Source organism: Gobio gobio (genome assembly GCF_949357685.1).
Source record: "Gobio gobio genome assembly, chromosome: 8".
Lineage (NCBI taxonomy): Eukaryota > Metazoa > Chordata > Actinopteri > Cypriniformes > Gobionidae > Gobio > Gobio gobio.
This window is the reverse complement of record NC_137114.1, coordinates 44,235,879-44,253,784: the sequence shown is the minus strand read 5'-3', so window position 1 is coordinate 44,253,784 and position 17,906 is coordinate 44,235,879. Positions and strand designations below refer to the sequence as shown.

Genomic DNA, 17,906 nt, shown 5'->3' with positions numbered 1-17,906 from the left:
ACAACATTCAGTGGAAGTAGAAATAGAAAGAGCGGTGGATTACAACAAACAGAATAAAAATAAATTGTCTAATTTACAATTATCCTCTCGATAGGTGTAGACTCTACCTCGGAATTACTTTGTTTTTTGTAAGTTAGCAACACCGTAATATAATGCCAATTATGGATATGTACATGTAGGCTACCATAGATAGATAGATAGATAGATAGATAGATAGATAGATAGATAGATAGATAGATAGATAGATAGATAGATAGATAGATAGATAGATAGATAGATAGATAGATAGATAGATAGATAGATAGATAGAAAACTATGACACGGCAAGTCTCTGAACACCACAATAGTAGTAACCACTTAAAAAACTATTGTAACCACAAATTAACAATGGTTTTGCAACAAAAACTAGTTTAACTTTCTTTGGCTCCACAAATAGTAATTAATGCACCAAAAAAAACATGATTTTACTATAATAAAATCATGGTTATTTTTTAAAGGGAGAATCTCTTTTCTTTATTCTCTAAAGAGCTTAAAATAGGACAGGACAGACTCTTGGTCTTTTTCTTTATTACATGGTCTGCACTTTACTGAAAACCTCAATTCTGAATTTACATAGTAAATTACCCCTGTATAAATCAATATATTTAAACCCCTTTAGAAAAAAAAAAACTAAAATCATTGGTTACTGAAATATGGCACAGAATTTTCAAAAGCAAATGAAGAATTTATTATTTAAATTTTAATACATAGCAAATGTTAGCATCAAATATAAGAACAGCAGAATGGAATCTATACAAAAGAAAGAACCAGAGAGATTGAAATGACTAAAACTGTAAAAATGTGATACTGTTACAAGTACACATGAGGCAGACACAGATGTTAACAGGTAAGGGTAGTTTATTAGACCACAGTAGAGCAGGTGTTGTGGAGCAGGTGAGTAAACCGGTTGTTGGTAGATTAGAAGGTGATACGAGAGAGAGAGAGTTACTGTCTTTTGTTTTGTAGATGGAAGGACGCTGGAGCCTGGAGGTCGCTGGAGACTGGAGATCGTTGGAGACTGTAGATTAGGGATGGCAGACGCGAAACAGACGTTTCGGGGCTTTGCCGAGATCCCGAAGCGCAGATGTTTCGAAACACTGCTCCGAACTGTGATTCGAAACACCCATGTCACATGACTATGGCTAAATGAAGCTTCAAAGTGTTTCATCAGGTGGCGCCTGTCGAAACTGCGTTGATTAAAGGGGGCGGGAACAAACCACACAGTCACACATCGGTATGAAACTAATTCCCCACCAGGCACGTGCAGAGGGGGGGGGCTTTGGGTGCTCGAGCCCCTGCCCTTTTTCAAAATGAATCAAAAGTGCCCCTCTCAGACAAATGTCAATGATAATATCGTGGTCAATAAAACTAAATAAATGTGATTATTATAACATGACAATGTATACAATAGTAACGAACGCCTCAAAAGTAGGACAATTTCTGTTGAGGCGTTGCTATAACGCGTTGCTATGGGTCGCGTGCGTTTTGATTGACAGCTGATTTTCCTCTGTTCGGAAAACGGCTCTCGAGCCAAATATGGTCCTTTCAGAGAGTGTGTGGCCTCACGGGAAAAAAGTAAACCAATATTTTTTTTTCATCCATAATCAGAGCTAATGTGTTGATTTGATTACAAATCTGTATATTATATAAGTATTACACAATTCACCAATGCCCGTTTGTCATATACACCAGCCAATCGTGTTCTGGCAAAGCAAGTTCAAATTCCATTGGGCGATGTGAAGTGGAGCGGTAATTTTCTGTTATTCATAAATCGGTTGAAAATGACATGGACAGACGAACTAACGTTTGTGGAACGATTTCCTGCGGTTTGTGTCAGTTTATAAATTGCATCACTGACTAAATGGATTTTAACTGACAACAAACAAATCACTGCACAAAACCACAGCAGCAAAAGTCGCATTAATGGTAAGTAAAGTTAGTGTTAAATTCACTTGTATTTATGTATATTGATACACCGTTTACTATTTCATGAAACTATCAAAGTTAACAAAACCCAAGTGCCACCGGCACCTACAGGCCTATTATGTGAAGTGTAGGCTGGCGACATGGTTACGTGAAATGACTTTATTATATTAACTTACCATTTTTGAATATTATGCAGCATTATACGTCTCTTATGTTCATCAAGCCTGCATTTATTTGATAAAAAACAGCAATATTGTGAAATATTACTAAAATAATGGTTTTCTATTTTAAAATACTTTAAAATATAATGTATTCCTGTGATCACAGCTGTATTTTCAGCATCATTACTCCACTCTTCAGTGTCACATGATCATTCAGAAATCATTCTAATATGAGGATTTAATGTCAATGATGGAAACTGTGATACTCTTTTCAAGATTCTTTGATTAATAAAAAGTTAAAAAGAACATAATGTAATAATATTTCACAATATTAGGCTACTGTTTTTTCTGTATTTGTGATTAAATAAATGCAGGCTTGATGAGCATATATATATATATATATATATATATATATATATATATATATATATATATATATATATATATATATATATATATATATATATATATATATATATATATATATATATATATATTATTGCCCCTTTTTTACATTTGAGCCCCTGCCCCTGAAGAACTCTCTGCACGGCCCTGTTCCCCACAGTTTAAAAGTGAAGTAAATCCATCTTCACCTCGTGGGTTTTTGTGAGAGGAGAGTGATTTTGTGATAGCAGTGATTTTGTGATAGCAGTGAGATTTATAGTGCGCTTTGGTTAGTTATATTTAGGCTAGATTTAAATTAGATATATTGACTGATAGGTATAGACAGTGACATATAGTTAGGATAGATATAGTGACACATTCATATAGGCTAAGTTAGATAGTGACAGATAGATAGCACAGCATAAGTTAGATATATAGAATTATATAGATATAGATTCATAGGTGATATATAGATAGATATATTAATAGAATATATAAAAATGGAGGCTGCACGCAAGAGATGCCGTACATCTGTGGTGTGGGAGCATTTCCATTTGGAAGCACCAAATAAAGTGAGATGTGTGTATTGTGATAGGCAGCTAGCCTTCTGCAACAATACACCATGTATTTACATCATCCAAAAATATTTGTGCATGCCAGCAACAAGTGTCCCTTGTGCTTGTGAGAGGATTTTTTCAAAGGCTGGAGAAATTATATGTAAAAAAAGAAGTCGGCTGAGTCCTTCAACAGCAGAGCAATTCATATTTTTGAATAAAAATGTTTTGTGACAAATGTGACACATTGTGGCTTTATTTATTTTATTAATGTTAATTTTGTATAACAAACAAAATATATAGTTCTTTACAATGACGAGGCTACAGGTTACAAAACCAAGATCATGTAGTTGTCAGACAGATGTTAAAAACAATTTTTTTTACATGGATCATTGTCAAGGTATTTCAGATCAACACAAGGAAATGACCACTAGATGGCGCCGTAGAGACGGGTGTCAGATTGATTCGAAGCTTCGAAACAATATGACACATTTGCTTCAACTGCTTCAGTGCTTCACGAAGCCTCGGTCTGCCCATCACTACTGTAGATCGCTGGAGTACTGAGGGACGGACAGGAACACACTCACACAGCAGACAAGGAACACGGAAGGAAGGAGACACGCTGGAGACAGGTAAGTATCAGTATTAGAGTCCTTGAGGTAAGCATAGCCTGAAGTATATGCGAACGAGACCGGACGTGGAGTGCTGTGTGGTTGTGAGTCTTGTAGTGCTGGTGATGAGTGTGGTGATGAGGTGCAGGTGATGGTGATCAGTACTCTGGGGAAGGAGTGCGCTGTGATTGGTGGAGGGTGGAACCTGACGTGTCTGTGACAGTACCCTGATTGGTGGCTTGCCGCGTGCTTGACCTCTTCAGTTTTTTTGAATCCACTCATAAATAAAAAGGAACGACTGATTTCGCAAAATGTAGTTGAGTAAAAAGTAAGATATTTGACTTTGAAATGTAGTGAAGTTAAAGTAAAAAGTATCCCCAAATGGAAATACTTCAGTAAAGTACAGATACTCGAAAAAACTACTTAAGTACAGTAACGAATTACATTTACTTCGTTACTGTCCACCAAATAAATACTATTGCGCAAAGATACTAATAAAATAAACTATGCTTTTCAGGTTTTTCAGGTACGTCTAACATTAGTTTTCAGGTACAGAAATTGATCAAATGTAAAATAACATTGCATGTTTGACTGTATAAATAAAAAATGTATCCTATTAAGCTTACAAAAGCTATTCAGTTAAGAGCAGTGAGGGATGTCCTTGTCTTTTGTTGTTTGACATTAAACAGACAGCAGTAAAGGCTACTGCCCCTTTAAGACCTAATGCACGGATATGCGTTATCTTTCTCGACTATATAAAGTTTACTTAAGGCATATACAGACTGTGTCTGCTAGAATACTCATCAAGATGGACATGTTGACATACTTTTTGCATGAGTTTGTCCGTTCAAGAGCAAGACTTGAAAGAGAACTCAATATTTGCGCGTTGTGAGACGTGTGCGCGCTTTCGGATGAGTGCACAGAGACAAACTCACAGTGCGAGCGACTTCTCATTTCCGTCTTCTGGCACTACTACACCCGGGTGATGACGGCGAAAATGACTGGTCATATTCGAACATACGGAATGCAATGAACAGAGTTTACAAAGAGAGAATTTTTTGAAAAATTTCACCAAAAAAATTAATAATTTTAAGGACTTTTACACGGCACCCCTGCTCTCGTCAGACGGCACCCCGGTTGGGAAACACTGGCCTAAGCTACTGTCTGTGTACTGCCACCTGCTTGACTGGAGGTCTAGCAACCCAAGTGCAAGCCACTTCACAGACACAGATAGTTGCGTGTTCTGAGTTTACACAATCAGAGTGTAAAAATACGGGATATTTTACGGGAAAATACTAAAACGGGAAGACAGCGGGAAAAGAGCTAAAATACGTGAGAAACCCGGAAAAAACGGGAGGGTTGACAGCTATGCCCCAGACCAATGTTCAATCTTAAATTGAGCTTGGTCTGGTGATAGCCAGACAACACATGGCCTGCATACACTGGCGGACTTGTTTGGTCATTGAGTGGTATATTTAACAGGTTAATATAATTCCACAAAGTAGCTTGTTGGCCTACAACTGTAGGTGTTGTTGTTGTGCAGTCATAGACCTTTTACGCACTTCCGCATTTTCCGACCGAAAATACAAAGAGTCAAAGAGTCGCAGTTTCTGTTGTGTTCCAGGCTGTTCGTGTTCCACCCAAAAACAGCCCTACCTTTCATTTCATTCTTTTCCTGTGGATCCAAACCTGAAATCCAAATGGATACAGGCGATCCGAAGAGAGGAAGGGAACAGTTTTAATATAAAAAGAGGTAGCACCTTTGTCTGCAGCCGGCACTTCGCTCCGGATGATTACGTTGGTGGCTGCTGCGTCGTTCGTCGCCTGAAGAGTGATGTTGTCCCAAGCCTATTCCCTTGGAACAATTTTACTGCTCCTTTGAGAAGAGAGTCAGTATATGAAAGAACCGTCAAACGTCAGTCTATCCAGCAATGCTGTGAAGATAGCGACATGGTGGCTAGGGCAGTAAGGATGGATCACGACTTACAAAAAGTCTCTGAAAGTTGGCATATATTACTGTCAGGTAGTAGGCCTCACTAGGCCTCCCTGAGGGTGGATTCCCGTGCCAGGATGCTCGGGTAGCCAGCATGGCGTGCTGTTAGGTAGTAGGCCTCTATAGGCCTCCACTGGCTAAGTAGGGTTTGTCCCAAGACCTACACAACTCATTGTGTAAGTCTTGGAAGAACGGTAGGCCCCGGCGTGGAGGTTGAGGCCTGCGCCTGAAGAACCGTTCATCCAGCTTACTGGGCGGCTGGATTTCAGGTTCTTCCTGTGGCCAGTCAATTCGTAACTTGGCCACAGCACGGGTCAAAACCTCCACTAGCTCCTCTGGAGCGGGTACGTGAAGCGATGGCTCAGGCTCCACATCACCCGCCTCGACGTTCAGCACATCTGACTCCTCGGAGCCAGACAGCTGAAGCATCGGTTTCTCCGCCCCGCAGACTTCCACACGGGGCAGGAGAACATCAGAATCATCGGACGAGGATAGGGAAAGTGCCTCAGCAGTCCCATATCCTGTCACGAGGTCCCGCTGCGAGCCCCATGATCTACGGCGCCGCGCTGCCTCAGCAACGGCGGGCCCATATCCCTGGGGCTCGCAGGCTTGGCCGGCCTCATCAAACACGGCCAGCCGTGGGCGCAACACCCTGAGCGGCAGCATATTATATTCGCCGCAGGCAGCTCCCTCAAGAGCCGCCCTTGCGTGCTGCATGCCCAGGCATTGCACACACAGTTGGTGTGTGTCCATGCCCGAAAGGAATCGCGCCATGGGTGCACACACCTTTTAAACTGTTGCCCACTAGCCATCTTTTCGAGAGATATTTTTGACAAAACAACACCAAATAGACAAACAATTTCAACAAAGAGCGCTCCGCTGAAGAGCAAAAAGCTGTTGTGTGTTTGCATCAGCGTCCCTTATGTATCTTCCGGGTATGCCGTCATCTACTACGTCATGACGCATCACCAATCAGATTTGCTTGATTTCATTCATACTTCAGATGCGTAACGCTGTGGGCGTTCCCAGAGTGTTGTCACTCGACGACGCAGTGCGAGTTCCCTCGAAGGGGAACTAGGTAGGCATTCATGTATGTGCCATAATAATATAGATCTAATTTCTTTCTTTCATTTCCGCTATGAATGAATCATCACGCAAAATTCTTTTCACAGTTAAATTTGATAGGGTATCGGTAACAAAGTCAGGGTGAATGATGAATCCTGCTGGTAGCACATTAGTTTGCCAGCACTTCAGGCTCCACCAGCAGACCACGCTTCATTGCAGCTGTTTGCTTTGTGGAGTCTCTGATCATCTGAATAGCTGCAGACTCCTGCTCTGCACGACACGCCCTACTACAGTGGCCCTAGACAAAAGAGCAAAGAGATAACCAAGATTATTGATCACACAAAAGATAAGTTAGACATGAGTGCTTCACTACATTTACATTTTATTAATTGTATCTATGGTAACAATAATGATGTTAGTCATAACATAAAATAAAAAAAAACACTTAACTTCACAAAGCAACAATCAAACAGTTAGCAAATGAATCACCTGTATATGCCTTGTACAGTGTGTACAGTATGCCTCAGACCGTTCTTTCCCACTGTTTTGAGCTTTTGCACCACCAGCTTACTAACTGGTTCAGGATGGATTCCCTTAAAAGTAGAAGACAAAAAGCAGTCACAGTCTGTAGTCACTACTAGGGGTGTTTTTATAATAATTTACAGTTGTTAGATACACATCGGTTCTGAAATCTCAATGACATGTTTATCATAAACCCACCTGTGTTCTTGGTCTGTGCCATCTTTGCAGGCCAAGGAGAGGGGGACAGCCTGCAGACCCAGCTGTGAATAATGTGTGGTCTGGTACAGAAGGGCAACTATGTGATTGCAGAATCCTTTACCAGCCGCACAACTGCAGGAGAAAGCTTTCAGGTTGGCACTTTCTGCCGCCAGTGATATCTAGACACAATAACAAATAGGTTACACTGAAGTCATACTTATGCTGTTACATCAATGTTTATAATAACATGAAACTATAACTTTCAGTAGGGTGACCAGATTTGAGTTGGTAAAAAAAAAGCAGTGAAGAGTTGGTGAGATATTTCATCGAGAGTAATGGGTGTGCAGAATGCAAATATGATTGCATTTCATGTAAGTTCAATGGTATCTTATTATATATATATATATATATATATATATATATATATATATATATATATATATATATATATATATATATATATATATATATATATATATATATATATATATATATAGCAATTTTATCTCACAGATATACACAACTTTACTTTGTAACGTTAAGTCACAACACAATGTCAGTAGCATTTCACATGTAACATTACAGCTTCATCAAATTACTGGTTGTTATCTCATGCTATCTCACTTAAACATACACATGACATATTCACTACAATGTGTTATACCTTATATTACAAATTCACAACACCTAAGATTTACCATTACTTACTTTACAGTTAACGTCAACAGATATACAGAGTTATACGGTGATATGGCTAAAGCTAGCTATAGCAATTTCTTCGTTACTTACCCTGGTAAATGTGGATAAACTCTTCGTGGACGAATTTATATCCCTTGTCCAGTTTGTTCCCTTTAGTGGACAAATGTATCTCCACCCTCTTCACCACATCGGCGCTGGTGAACTTTGGAAGAAAAGTCAGGCTAGTCGGGAAACACTCTAGCTGCCATTTCGCCGTCAACAAAGCTTACACCGGAACTGGGTTTACGTTTCCTTGACGTGTTTCCGGTTTTTGCGTAAATGGTCTATTGAGCATCTCATCCTGATCAGTTCAAAGATCAGCGATCAGCCCAGGTGCTTCTGTCGCTGCCTTCCATTGTGTTTGATTGAGAGTCAATATTTTCATAATGTAGCCCTTTATTTAATTTTGTCAGCACATTAGATGGGTAGCAAAGTATTGTCGTTCTTCTAGATCAGTCAATAGAATGAACACATTAGGATTTTAAAACTGTTTATACAGAAGAAAATGACTATAATTCATAATATATGCTATTTCATATATTTAATGGGGCAATCAATTAACAATTACCCTCGCAAAACCTGCAGGATAGGTGCGTAGGAGACAGATACTAATAAAGTTTCAGGCCTGAGGAAGGTCATGGGACCGAAACGTTGCAGCAAATAAAGCTTTTGCAAGTGGATCATGTTTGTGACTTTCTTTTGTTTTTTAATTATTTAATGGGGGAAATGTCCCTTATGACTAATATTTAACTTGACTATGAATATTTAAAACACTTAAAATAAATATTTAGTTAAACCAACATTTACATTTCTATAGGCTCATCTTACCCCGTTCTCCAATATTTGGATTTTATTTAATGTGTACAAAAGTCAAACGTATCATATCAAACGGTCACATTTCATCCTCGTGTCTTAGCCTATGAAAACACTTGACATTAAAGACATTATAAAAGCAGGGCTGTTTCTGAAACTTCACCCAATCTTCCGTTGAGATTCTAAAGGCAACAACCAAACCAAGGTGAGTTTTTGGAACGAAAACCTACTGAATAACATTCAGTGTTTTGTCTTTAAATATATTAAGAAGCCACAGTGTGCAGCATATGAGTGCAGATATTTACTGTACCTTTTCCTGCTTATTAATTTCAGGTTCATCATGGCAATGCTGAGAAGTTTTCTGCTTCTTTTTATCATCTTCTCCATGGGGAATGCAGAAAGTGAGACATTTATTTGTAAAATCCCTTGCTATTTAATTTTAAAAGTATTTTGGAAATGTACAATATTCAATTGATTAATGTTTGCATGATTAATGAGCCATTTAGAGTGTCACATAATCACATAAACATAAAATAAGCTACATGAAATGATAATAATTAAAATTGCTGTGAATGTTACAAAAGCCCTAACATGTATGCACTGGATGCAGTTGATTTAGTTGAAAGATGCCCCTATGGATGGACAAATTTTGGACTCCGGTGCTACAAGTTCTTCCCTCAGACGGTTTACTGGGTTACAGCACAGGTAATGTGTTGGTTACAACAAGGTGATTTGGTCACACTTTTCATTAGGTGTCTTTAAGGCAAGGCAAGTGTATTTATATAGCACATTTCATACACAATGGTAATTCAAAGTGCTTTACATAGAAAAGGTATTAAAATAAAGATAAAACAATCACATATGCATAAGAAATAACAATCCTGAATCGCTAAATTCGGGGCATCCCTGTCTGGTATGGGAGAGATTGAGAGTCAGGTTTGTGATTTAACACTAGAACTTTTTGGCCTTGTCTAGTGTATTTTCGCTTTCAGAGGTGGAAATTATAGTGTTGATGCTGTATTCTTTCGCTGCTTTTAGGGTGGGATACGAGTAAAGTTAGGGCGTGTTGTTGGTATGGTTAGGTTTAAGGGTGGGTTAAGGTGTAAGGGAAGGGTCAACAGTGTAATCATCGATCTAATTACAGAAATGAATTACTGCTGTAATAACATGCAGGTATTTTTTAATAGTACAACGTGGAAACATGTATGCAAGCACTGAATCTTATTATTAATATTAATGTTACTACCGTAAAAGTGAATGGTGAATTTTATAATTTTTTAAAGAAAGCCTTTATTTTCTGCAAATAAATAATAATAAAAAAACTGATACTGGGCAAATAATCATTCAGAGCAGACTTTGTTTGAAAATGACTAAAATGTTGTTTAAAAAGTCACTTATGCTTTATGATAAAAAAATTCGATTTTGCATTGACAATAAAAAAAAATCTGTCTTTTTAGAAAAACTGCCAAAGTCTTGGTGCGAATCTCGCTTCTGTGCATAGTAAAGCGGAAAATGATTTCCTGATGGGTCTGTTGCCTTCTTCTTCCACCCGTGCCTGGACTGGTGCTCATGATGGAGAAACAGTAAGTTAAATTGTGTGTCCTAAAGAGATCTGTTTGTCTAAACTGAAATTTTGGCTTTAAACAGTAAATGCAACATTTCTAAAGAAGGTTTAAAGCTGACTTAGTTCATTAGCTTCGTACTGAAGTCTGAGTACAGTCATGCAATCTTATGATCACTGTCACTGTCTATTTAGGAAGGACAGTGGTTGTGGACTGATGGAACTGAGTTTGACTTTACCTACTGGTGCTCTGCAGAACCTAACAACGCGGGTGTTGAGAACTGTCTGGAGATCAACTGGACCTGTGAGAATGCAATCTGAATTTTGAATACTTTTAGAATTTTTAATTATAATTTTATAATATAATTTCATATCATACACTAACATGTAATGGTTCTTTTTTGTTTCTTTTTTGTTTTTTGATTCTGACACGACTATAATGATCAGAATAACTAATATAATTTTTCCACCCTACAGCTGGCCGTTGCTGGAACGATATAACCTGTTCAACCCAAATGGGCTCCCTTTGTGTTACGAACCTGTGAGATCATATGCAGTCATCCTGCGCCACAGTTACTTTGATTGTACACTTGCTGATCATATCTTGTCTTTGATATTCTTTATGTGATATTCTTATCTAAGAAAATTGTATTCCTCATTTACTGCATTTAAATATTTTCTAAGTTTTAATCTCTTCTCAATATCTTCTCTGAAACACTCCTTTAATCAATAAAAGCATTGATAAAGCAAATCATGTGTTGTGGAGTTCAATCAAATTCATGTATGAAAATATAAGAATATTGTTTGAGGATATGGTCATAATGGCATAATGTCATCACAGGGGAGGGGTTTATGCAAGCTGCACACAGCTGCTTCATTGACAAACACTAGAAGACATTTGCGTGTTTGTTTCCTACGATGGATTGTAAGCAAATATGAACCTCATTCAGTGCTCTTTTTGTTTTCTGTCTTATAAAATATCCCATTACCAAGAGTGAGAAACCTCTGCAAAACAAGTCAGTGATCGAGTGAACTGTCTCAACGAATCAAACTGAATCACAAACAATTAAAGACCATTTTCTAAACCTGTTTGGCCGATTAAATCGATAGTGATTCATTCACTATTCTGGCATTGCTAGTTCTGATTCTAAACAGCTGATAGAAAACACACAAGACATGATTCCTGAATACAGTATTTGAAATGTCTCAGTGCGACTGGTGCAATGGTCTCATTCCCACAGAAGTAAAGCAAAAGGTCGGTTGTGAAAAAAAATTCCCATTGTGAACTCATGTTTACATTTGAAAGAGGTTTCTGTCCTGGTCTAAGTATTTAAGGAGATGTTGCTGGAGGTTCAAGGCGTGATTCTGTCTCCAGATCCGCCTGTAATACCAAGCATTATGTATCTTATTTTCTTGAGGTCAGGTATGCATTTCTTACTCTTTACTTCAGAGCATTTGATGTTATGTATTGATTAAAAAAAAACTACACATATCTGTTTGAAGTGCTATACGAGTTAAGGTAAAAAAAAATAATTAATTAATACACAAGTGTGAAAAAACTACACATATCTGTTTGAAGTGCTATACGAGTTAAGGTAAAAAAAAATAATTAATTAAAACACAAGTGTGTATTTACTGCCTGGGATCAAGAGCATGCACCGTCAGTTCATTTGAAGTTGTTTGTGTGTGAGTGTGAGCGGTTTTCAATCTGAGATCGCTCCACTCTAGTCTGGCTTTTTTCTTGAGGGAAGAGAGTTTGGCATCTGGGACTGGATGATGCTGTCCCGCTCATGCTGAAGCTGAGCGCTGGCATGCATCATGGGTTCTCAGATGCAGCTCGCCGATCGTCGCGAGAGGTTATATTCCTCTCGGACGATCTGGCGGCTAACGAGACTAATCGACAAGTGCTCTTAGGGACGGCTGGTGAGAGTGGTATGAATCCTGAGCTGATGAATGTTATGGAACACGCTGCAGGCAGGCTGCGGCTGCCATGTTGGCGCTTTAGAGGAGAGATCGCTTGTGATAGATTGCACGATCGATTTCTCCTTGGCCGTAAACCATCAGCTCAAATGAGCCTTCCATTCCTTCCTGATCTTCTTACAGAGATCGAGAGGGCATGGAAGAATCCATATTCGACCCAATATTCATCGACATCAGCGTTTTAACTTCGCTGATGTCGAGGGGATAGGGAAATATGGATATGTGTTGATGCTATGCTACCAGAAAGTTTGCGAACTTTTCTCACATTTCGTGGGCATCAACACTGAGAGCTCAAACTCTGCCGTCTACCTCTCTAAATCACGTTGTGCTTTAATGGCAGGGCATACACGGCAGCAGGTCAGGCTGGTGCTGCTTTTCACACCATGGCAGTGTTTCAGGCGTACCAGGCAGATCTGCTGGGCGATCTCGATCAGGGGTGGGTTTTTTAACCCCTGATGCGGTAGTCAAACTGTGCCGCACCACAGGTCTAGCTCTCCGTGCCACCAAGCAAAACAGCTGCCGCGATCGGCTGATCGTGGGCGGCGATGGTGGCTTCGGAGAGACAACTGTGGTCGAACTCGGCGGATATCGTGGAGAAAGGAAAGAGCTTTCTCCACGATGGCCGGGTTTTTGCCTTGCAAACTTTTCAATAAAAGTGTGGAGAGGCGAAGGCGCGTTCTGCAGCGTTTAACCTGCGTACCGCTGAGATCCGGATCCGCACCCAGGCAGGCGGGAGGGCCTGGCCCGTCATGGCCCGAGGGCTGGAGACAGGGCCAGAGTACTAGTATGGCCTTTCGTGCGCCCCCTCATAGGAGGAGGTCGCAAAAGGGCGGGTCTCCCGTAGGAAGAAGGATCCCTCATAGTTTTTCGACATAGAGCGTTTCTCCAGGCGCTTCTTACATCAGGCCTGGGGCGACCCGCCTTGACTTGATCAGTGAGAGCGCCCTTTCAGGCATGCAAGGGCGGTAGAACACCGCGTCATATGAGAACTGTGTGGTGAGTCTTCACTCTACACGCCGCAGGTGAGATTGGTCTATTTTGTGTGATAACACTTAAATATGTATTTCTTACAGACCGTTGTTCCCTGTATAGAGTGTGGGTTTACGAAACCATTAGGAATGAGGAGTTAACTGAAGTTTCCCCCTGTAGGTGGCTTACTGCAGCACCAGGAGCTGGGCTGTGTAGGTGAGCGTGTGTTGGCTTTCCCTTGGCGGTCAAGATGGCGTGAGGCAGGCCACCACGCATGGTTATCACATGTATGTAATGAGGGCCTCCTCTCATAGTGAGAGTGGTGTTTAGGCCACCGCTCTTTTCTTTGAAATGTTTGCGGATTACTAAGCGGTAGCACGCCCTTCTGGGAGAATGGAGTGTTTATCTACCGCCTTAGGGTTACTATGTGTCTTTGGTGTCCCTAAGCCACTGCAGGTTGGTTTAATTTGTCTCTTTTAGAGTGTGTTTATAGAGACTGAGCACTGTTGCGTCAGTTGGGATGTGGATGACGGAGGTGCGTTGCTGAAGCACTGTCACCTCTGGCTGTTCACTACGTGATTCTGAGCCTGTTGTACCATCCCTGCGTATGTTAGCCTCCTCTCATTGAGAGTCGTTGGTTTAAGTAGCAGCCAGCTTGTCATTCTGGCGGTTACTTTTCGTCTATTGTAAGACTCGTACAGCTTGTAGGCTTTACAAGCCTCCCTGGGAACGGGTCCCCATAGCAGTGCAATGGGTAGCTATTAGTCAGCCAGTGGTCTAACTATCAAGGTTTTCGTAGCAGTCAGTGTGAGCTTGCTGCCAGGTGGTTGGCCTCACCAGGCCTCCCTGGAGACGAGTTCCTGAGCCAGGTACTCGGGGAGCTAGCGGGGCTTGCTATCAGGTAGTAGGCCTCATCAGGCCTCCTTGAGGGCCAGGGCCAATGATTGGCATCGGTATGGCTAGCCTGACGGGCTATCAGGTGGTAGGCCTCATCAGGCCTCCGTGGAGACGAGCCCCTAGGGTCTTCCTTGTTACTCTCACATTCTGCAAAATGTTTGTTACCAGTTGGCAAGCCTCTAAAGCTAGGCCTCGCTGGAGGAGTGCTCTGAGTCTCAGTCACTTGACGGTTAACACGGGTGAGTTAGTGCTAGCAGGTGGTAGGCCTCACTAGGCCTCCCTAGTAGGCTTGCGATCAGAAAGAAGGCCTCATCAGGCTCTTTTTGAGGGTGAGCTTCCGGAGTAGGTTTCCCGGGCAGCTAGCATGACTTGCTATCAGGGTTGGCCTCAACAGGCCTCCTGGGAGGGCAAGTATCGATGCGGGGCATCGGGAAAAAATAGCCCGGTTGGCTATCAGGGTACAGGCCACACTAAGCCTCCCTTACGGTCGGCTGTCAGGTGGAAGGCCTCAGTCAGGCCTCCCTGGAGGTGAATACCGATGTGTGGGCATTGGGAGTATTCTAGCTTGGCAGGCTATCAGGTGGTAGGCCTTATCAGGCCTCCCTGAAGGCAGGTACCGATGTATTGGCATCGAGGTAGAGCTAGCCTAGCTGGCTATCAGGTTATAGAAGAGCCATTATGCTCCCCTGAGGGTCGGCTGTCAAGTGGAAGGCCTCAATAGGCCTCTTGAACAAGGCGCATTATCAGTTGGAAGGCCTCGACCAGGCCTCACTGGAGGAAGGTACCGATAGTCACATCAGGACAACTAGCCTGCTGGCTAGCAGGTTGCAGGCCTCATCAGGCCTCCCTGAAGGCCTGTTGTTAGTTGGAAGGCTTTAACTAGGCCTCTCCAAAGGCGAGCACCGGCGCACGGCGTCCGGGTATGCGGCCTAGCAGGTTATCAGGTGGAAGGCCTTACTAGGCCTCCCTGAAGGTGAGTTCCCAGGTTGTGGTCACTAGAACAGTAGCATAAATTGCTATCTGATAGTAGGCCCGAACCGGGTTTACCCAGAGGCAGGTAGTAGGCCTCATCAGGCCTCCCTAAGGCGTTCCTGGGGCCCAGTCACTTGAGAAACAGTTAGCAAAAAAAAAAAAAAAAGCGAGGCGCAAACAGGTAGCAGGCCTCTCCAGGCCTCCCTAAAGGCTGGCTATCAGGTAGTGGGCCTCAATAGGCCTCCCTTGAGGGCGAGTTCCTGAGTCAGGATGCTCGGCTAGCCTGCGTAGCTTGACTGTCAGGTAGTAGGCCTCCATTAGGCCTCCTTGAGAAAACAAGTTCAGTTTTCCAGCTACCTTGACGGACAGCTTCAACTGTTATCAGGTGGCCCACGGGACCTCCCTAGACGTAACCTCAGCAGTTAGCATGCTTCGCTGGCAGGTGGTAGGCCTCTCTAGGCCTCCCTGGAGGTGAGCTTGAACGCTCTGAAAGTTGGCAAATATTGCTGTCAGGTAGTTGGCCTCACTAGGCCTCCCTGAGGGTGGATTCCCGAGCCAGGATGCTTGGGTAGCCAGCATGGCGTGCTGTTAGGTAGTAGGCCTCTATAGGCCTCCCTGGGGGAAAAAAACGCTATGAGGTAGTAGGCCCACAGGGCCTCCCTGAAGGCGAAAGTTCCCAAGTTAGGCACTTCTTGGTTACCAGTTCTCTGTGTTAGAACTTGTGGTAGTTGGGCCTACAGCTGGGGGTTACCCGCCAGGCAGGTTCAGCTGCTCCCCTCACTGATGAGCACACAGCCGCCTGAGCCTGGTCAGACGGTCGTAGGCCTCTCGTGAGGCCTCCCTGTTAGATCAGTCCATAGGCCTTTCCGACCTCCCTACTGCTTTGAAACTTGTTTCCCCAGCAGTGACTGGCTGGGGCGCCTTCGGGTCCCCTAGCCACATTCCCTTAAAGGGACCCCTTCTGTCGAAGTAGTGGTCCCGGGCCTTTGAGCTGTCTAGATAGAACTTCACGCAGTTGCGTTAGGGTTCCATTTAGGTGCATAGCTTGGGCTATGACCGTAGGGAATGCTGTCGCTGACAGCCCAGTGTGACCTGAGGGGGAGTTGCTCAGGTTTTTCAGTTGAATTTACTTGTGTTGACAGTTGTCACTGCCAATAGGCAGACACTCCTCTCAGCATGGCGGCGTTGGTATATTGTTCCCCGTAGCGTCAGCTGACGCAACGAGAGTTCCCTTTCGAAAGGGAATGTCTCAGGTTACGTATGTAACCTCTGTTCCCTGAGAACAGGGAACGAAACGCTGCGTCTCGTTGCCATGCTTCAGGGCCTATCTGCCATACAGTCCCTTCAGACGAGAAAAAGTGTACGTGTTGTCACGGCGCCCTTATATACTTCCGGGTCGCATATTGATGATGTCATGGGCTGACGCCGGTCAATAGGATCTATCTATCTATCTATCTATCTATCTATCTATCTATCTATCTATCTATCTATCTATCTATCTATCTATCTATCTATCTATCTATCTATCTATCTATCTATCTATCTATCTATCTATCTATCTATCTATCTATATAGGCTATATATCTCCCTAATTAATCTAATTGCATCTATATCTGCTCCGCCAGACGGACACATTGACGACAATATCAGTTTTGCACATTATTTCGTTCTGTTTGCCATATTATTTATGAGGATGAATTTCATAACATGGCAATATTATTGCAGAACATATTTCACTTTTCTTTTTGCAAATATGTGTTAATTTGCATTTCTGTTGTAATTTTCGTTTGTTTTACACTGCAGATCGATCAAACGGGTGTTCGTGTAGGCTGTTAATTGTAAGACTTGCTTTGTGAAGTCTTCATGTTATTTAAGAGAGGCAGTATAGCCATTTCTTTTACACAACGTTCTACAGTTTCACGTGTTTCTTCCATCTGCCGACGGTGTTGCCATTTCTCATTTCACCCGTTTTTGTGCGTATGCCTGGGTCAGAGCTTGCGTGATGGACCGCACATTTTCCCATCAAGTTTGCTTTTTATAAATACCAATTATTGCGTAGAGAGCGACGTACGCCTTCTTTTGTGCGTACGCAACGTTTATAAATGAGGCCCCTGAACACTTTATAATTGTCCTAAACAGGTTGTAAATTTTCCTTAATTTCATGAAAATTACGAATCACATGCATAATTTTCTCAAAACACTGCACAATTCTCAAATGTTTTCACAGTAGTTCATACAGCCAACCAAACTTTTATATATCTGGAAAATATTTTTTGGTTTTACAAAAATTCCAATCATTTGTGCAACATTTTTCCAAACAAAACTGTTATTTGTCAAATTCTTAGTTGCACTTGGAAGTTTCTCAATTATCCCCAAATAAATATCTGCTGAGTTAGTAATACACAGGAAATGCACATTTCCCAATTGTTAACACAGCTGTCTCTATTACAAAAACTATAAAAGGAAAAAAAAAAGAAAACTATGAGAAAAGGAAGAGGTAAGAGTGAGAGGTTTTGGAGAGGA

The 17,906-nt window shown here is 41.8% G+C and overlaps 1 protein-coding gene across 1 annotated transcript; it reads left to right on the top strand.

Annotated features, from left to right (window-relative positions):
- Positions 1 to 9,171: 9,171 nt before the first annotated feature.
- On the top strand, positions 9,172 to 11,313 carry LOC307131154 (ladderlectin-like). Its single transcript, XM_079824641.1, has 6 exons — positions 9,172 to 9,209; positions 9,338 to 9,405; positions 9,615 to 9,709; positions 10,462 to 10,587; positions 10,761 to 10,869; positions 11,043 to 11,313. Exons 2-6 carry the CDS (start codon positions 9,345 to 9,347, stop codon positions 11,108 to 11,110), a joined length of 459 nt encoding a protein of 152 aa, XP_079680767.1. The 5' UTR covers positions 9,172 to 9,209; positions 9,338 to 9,344; the 3' UTR covers positions 11,111 to 11,313.
- The last annotated feature ends 6,593 nt before the right edge of the window (positions 11,314 to 17,906 follow it).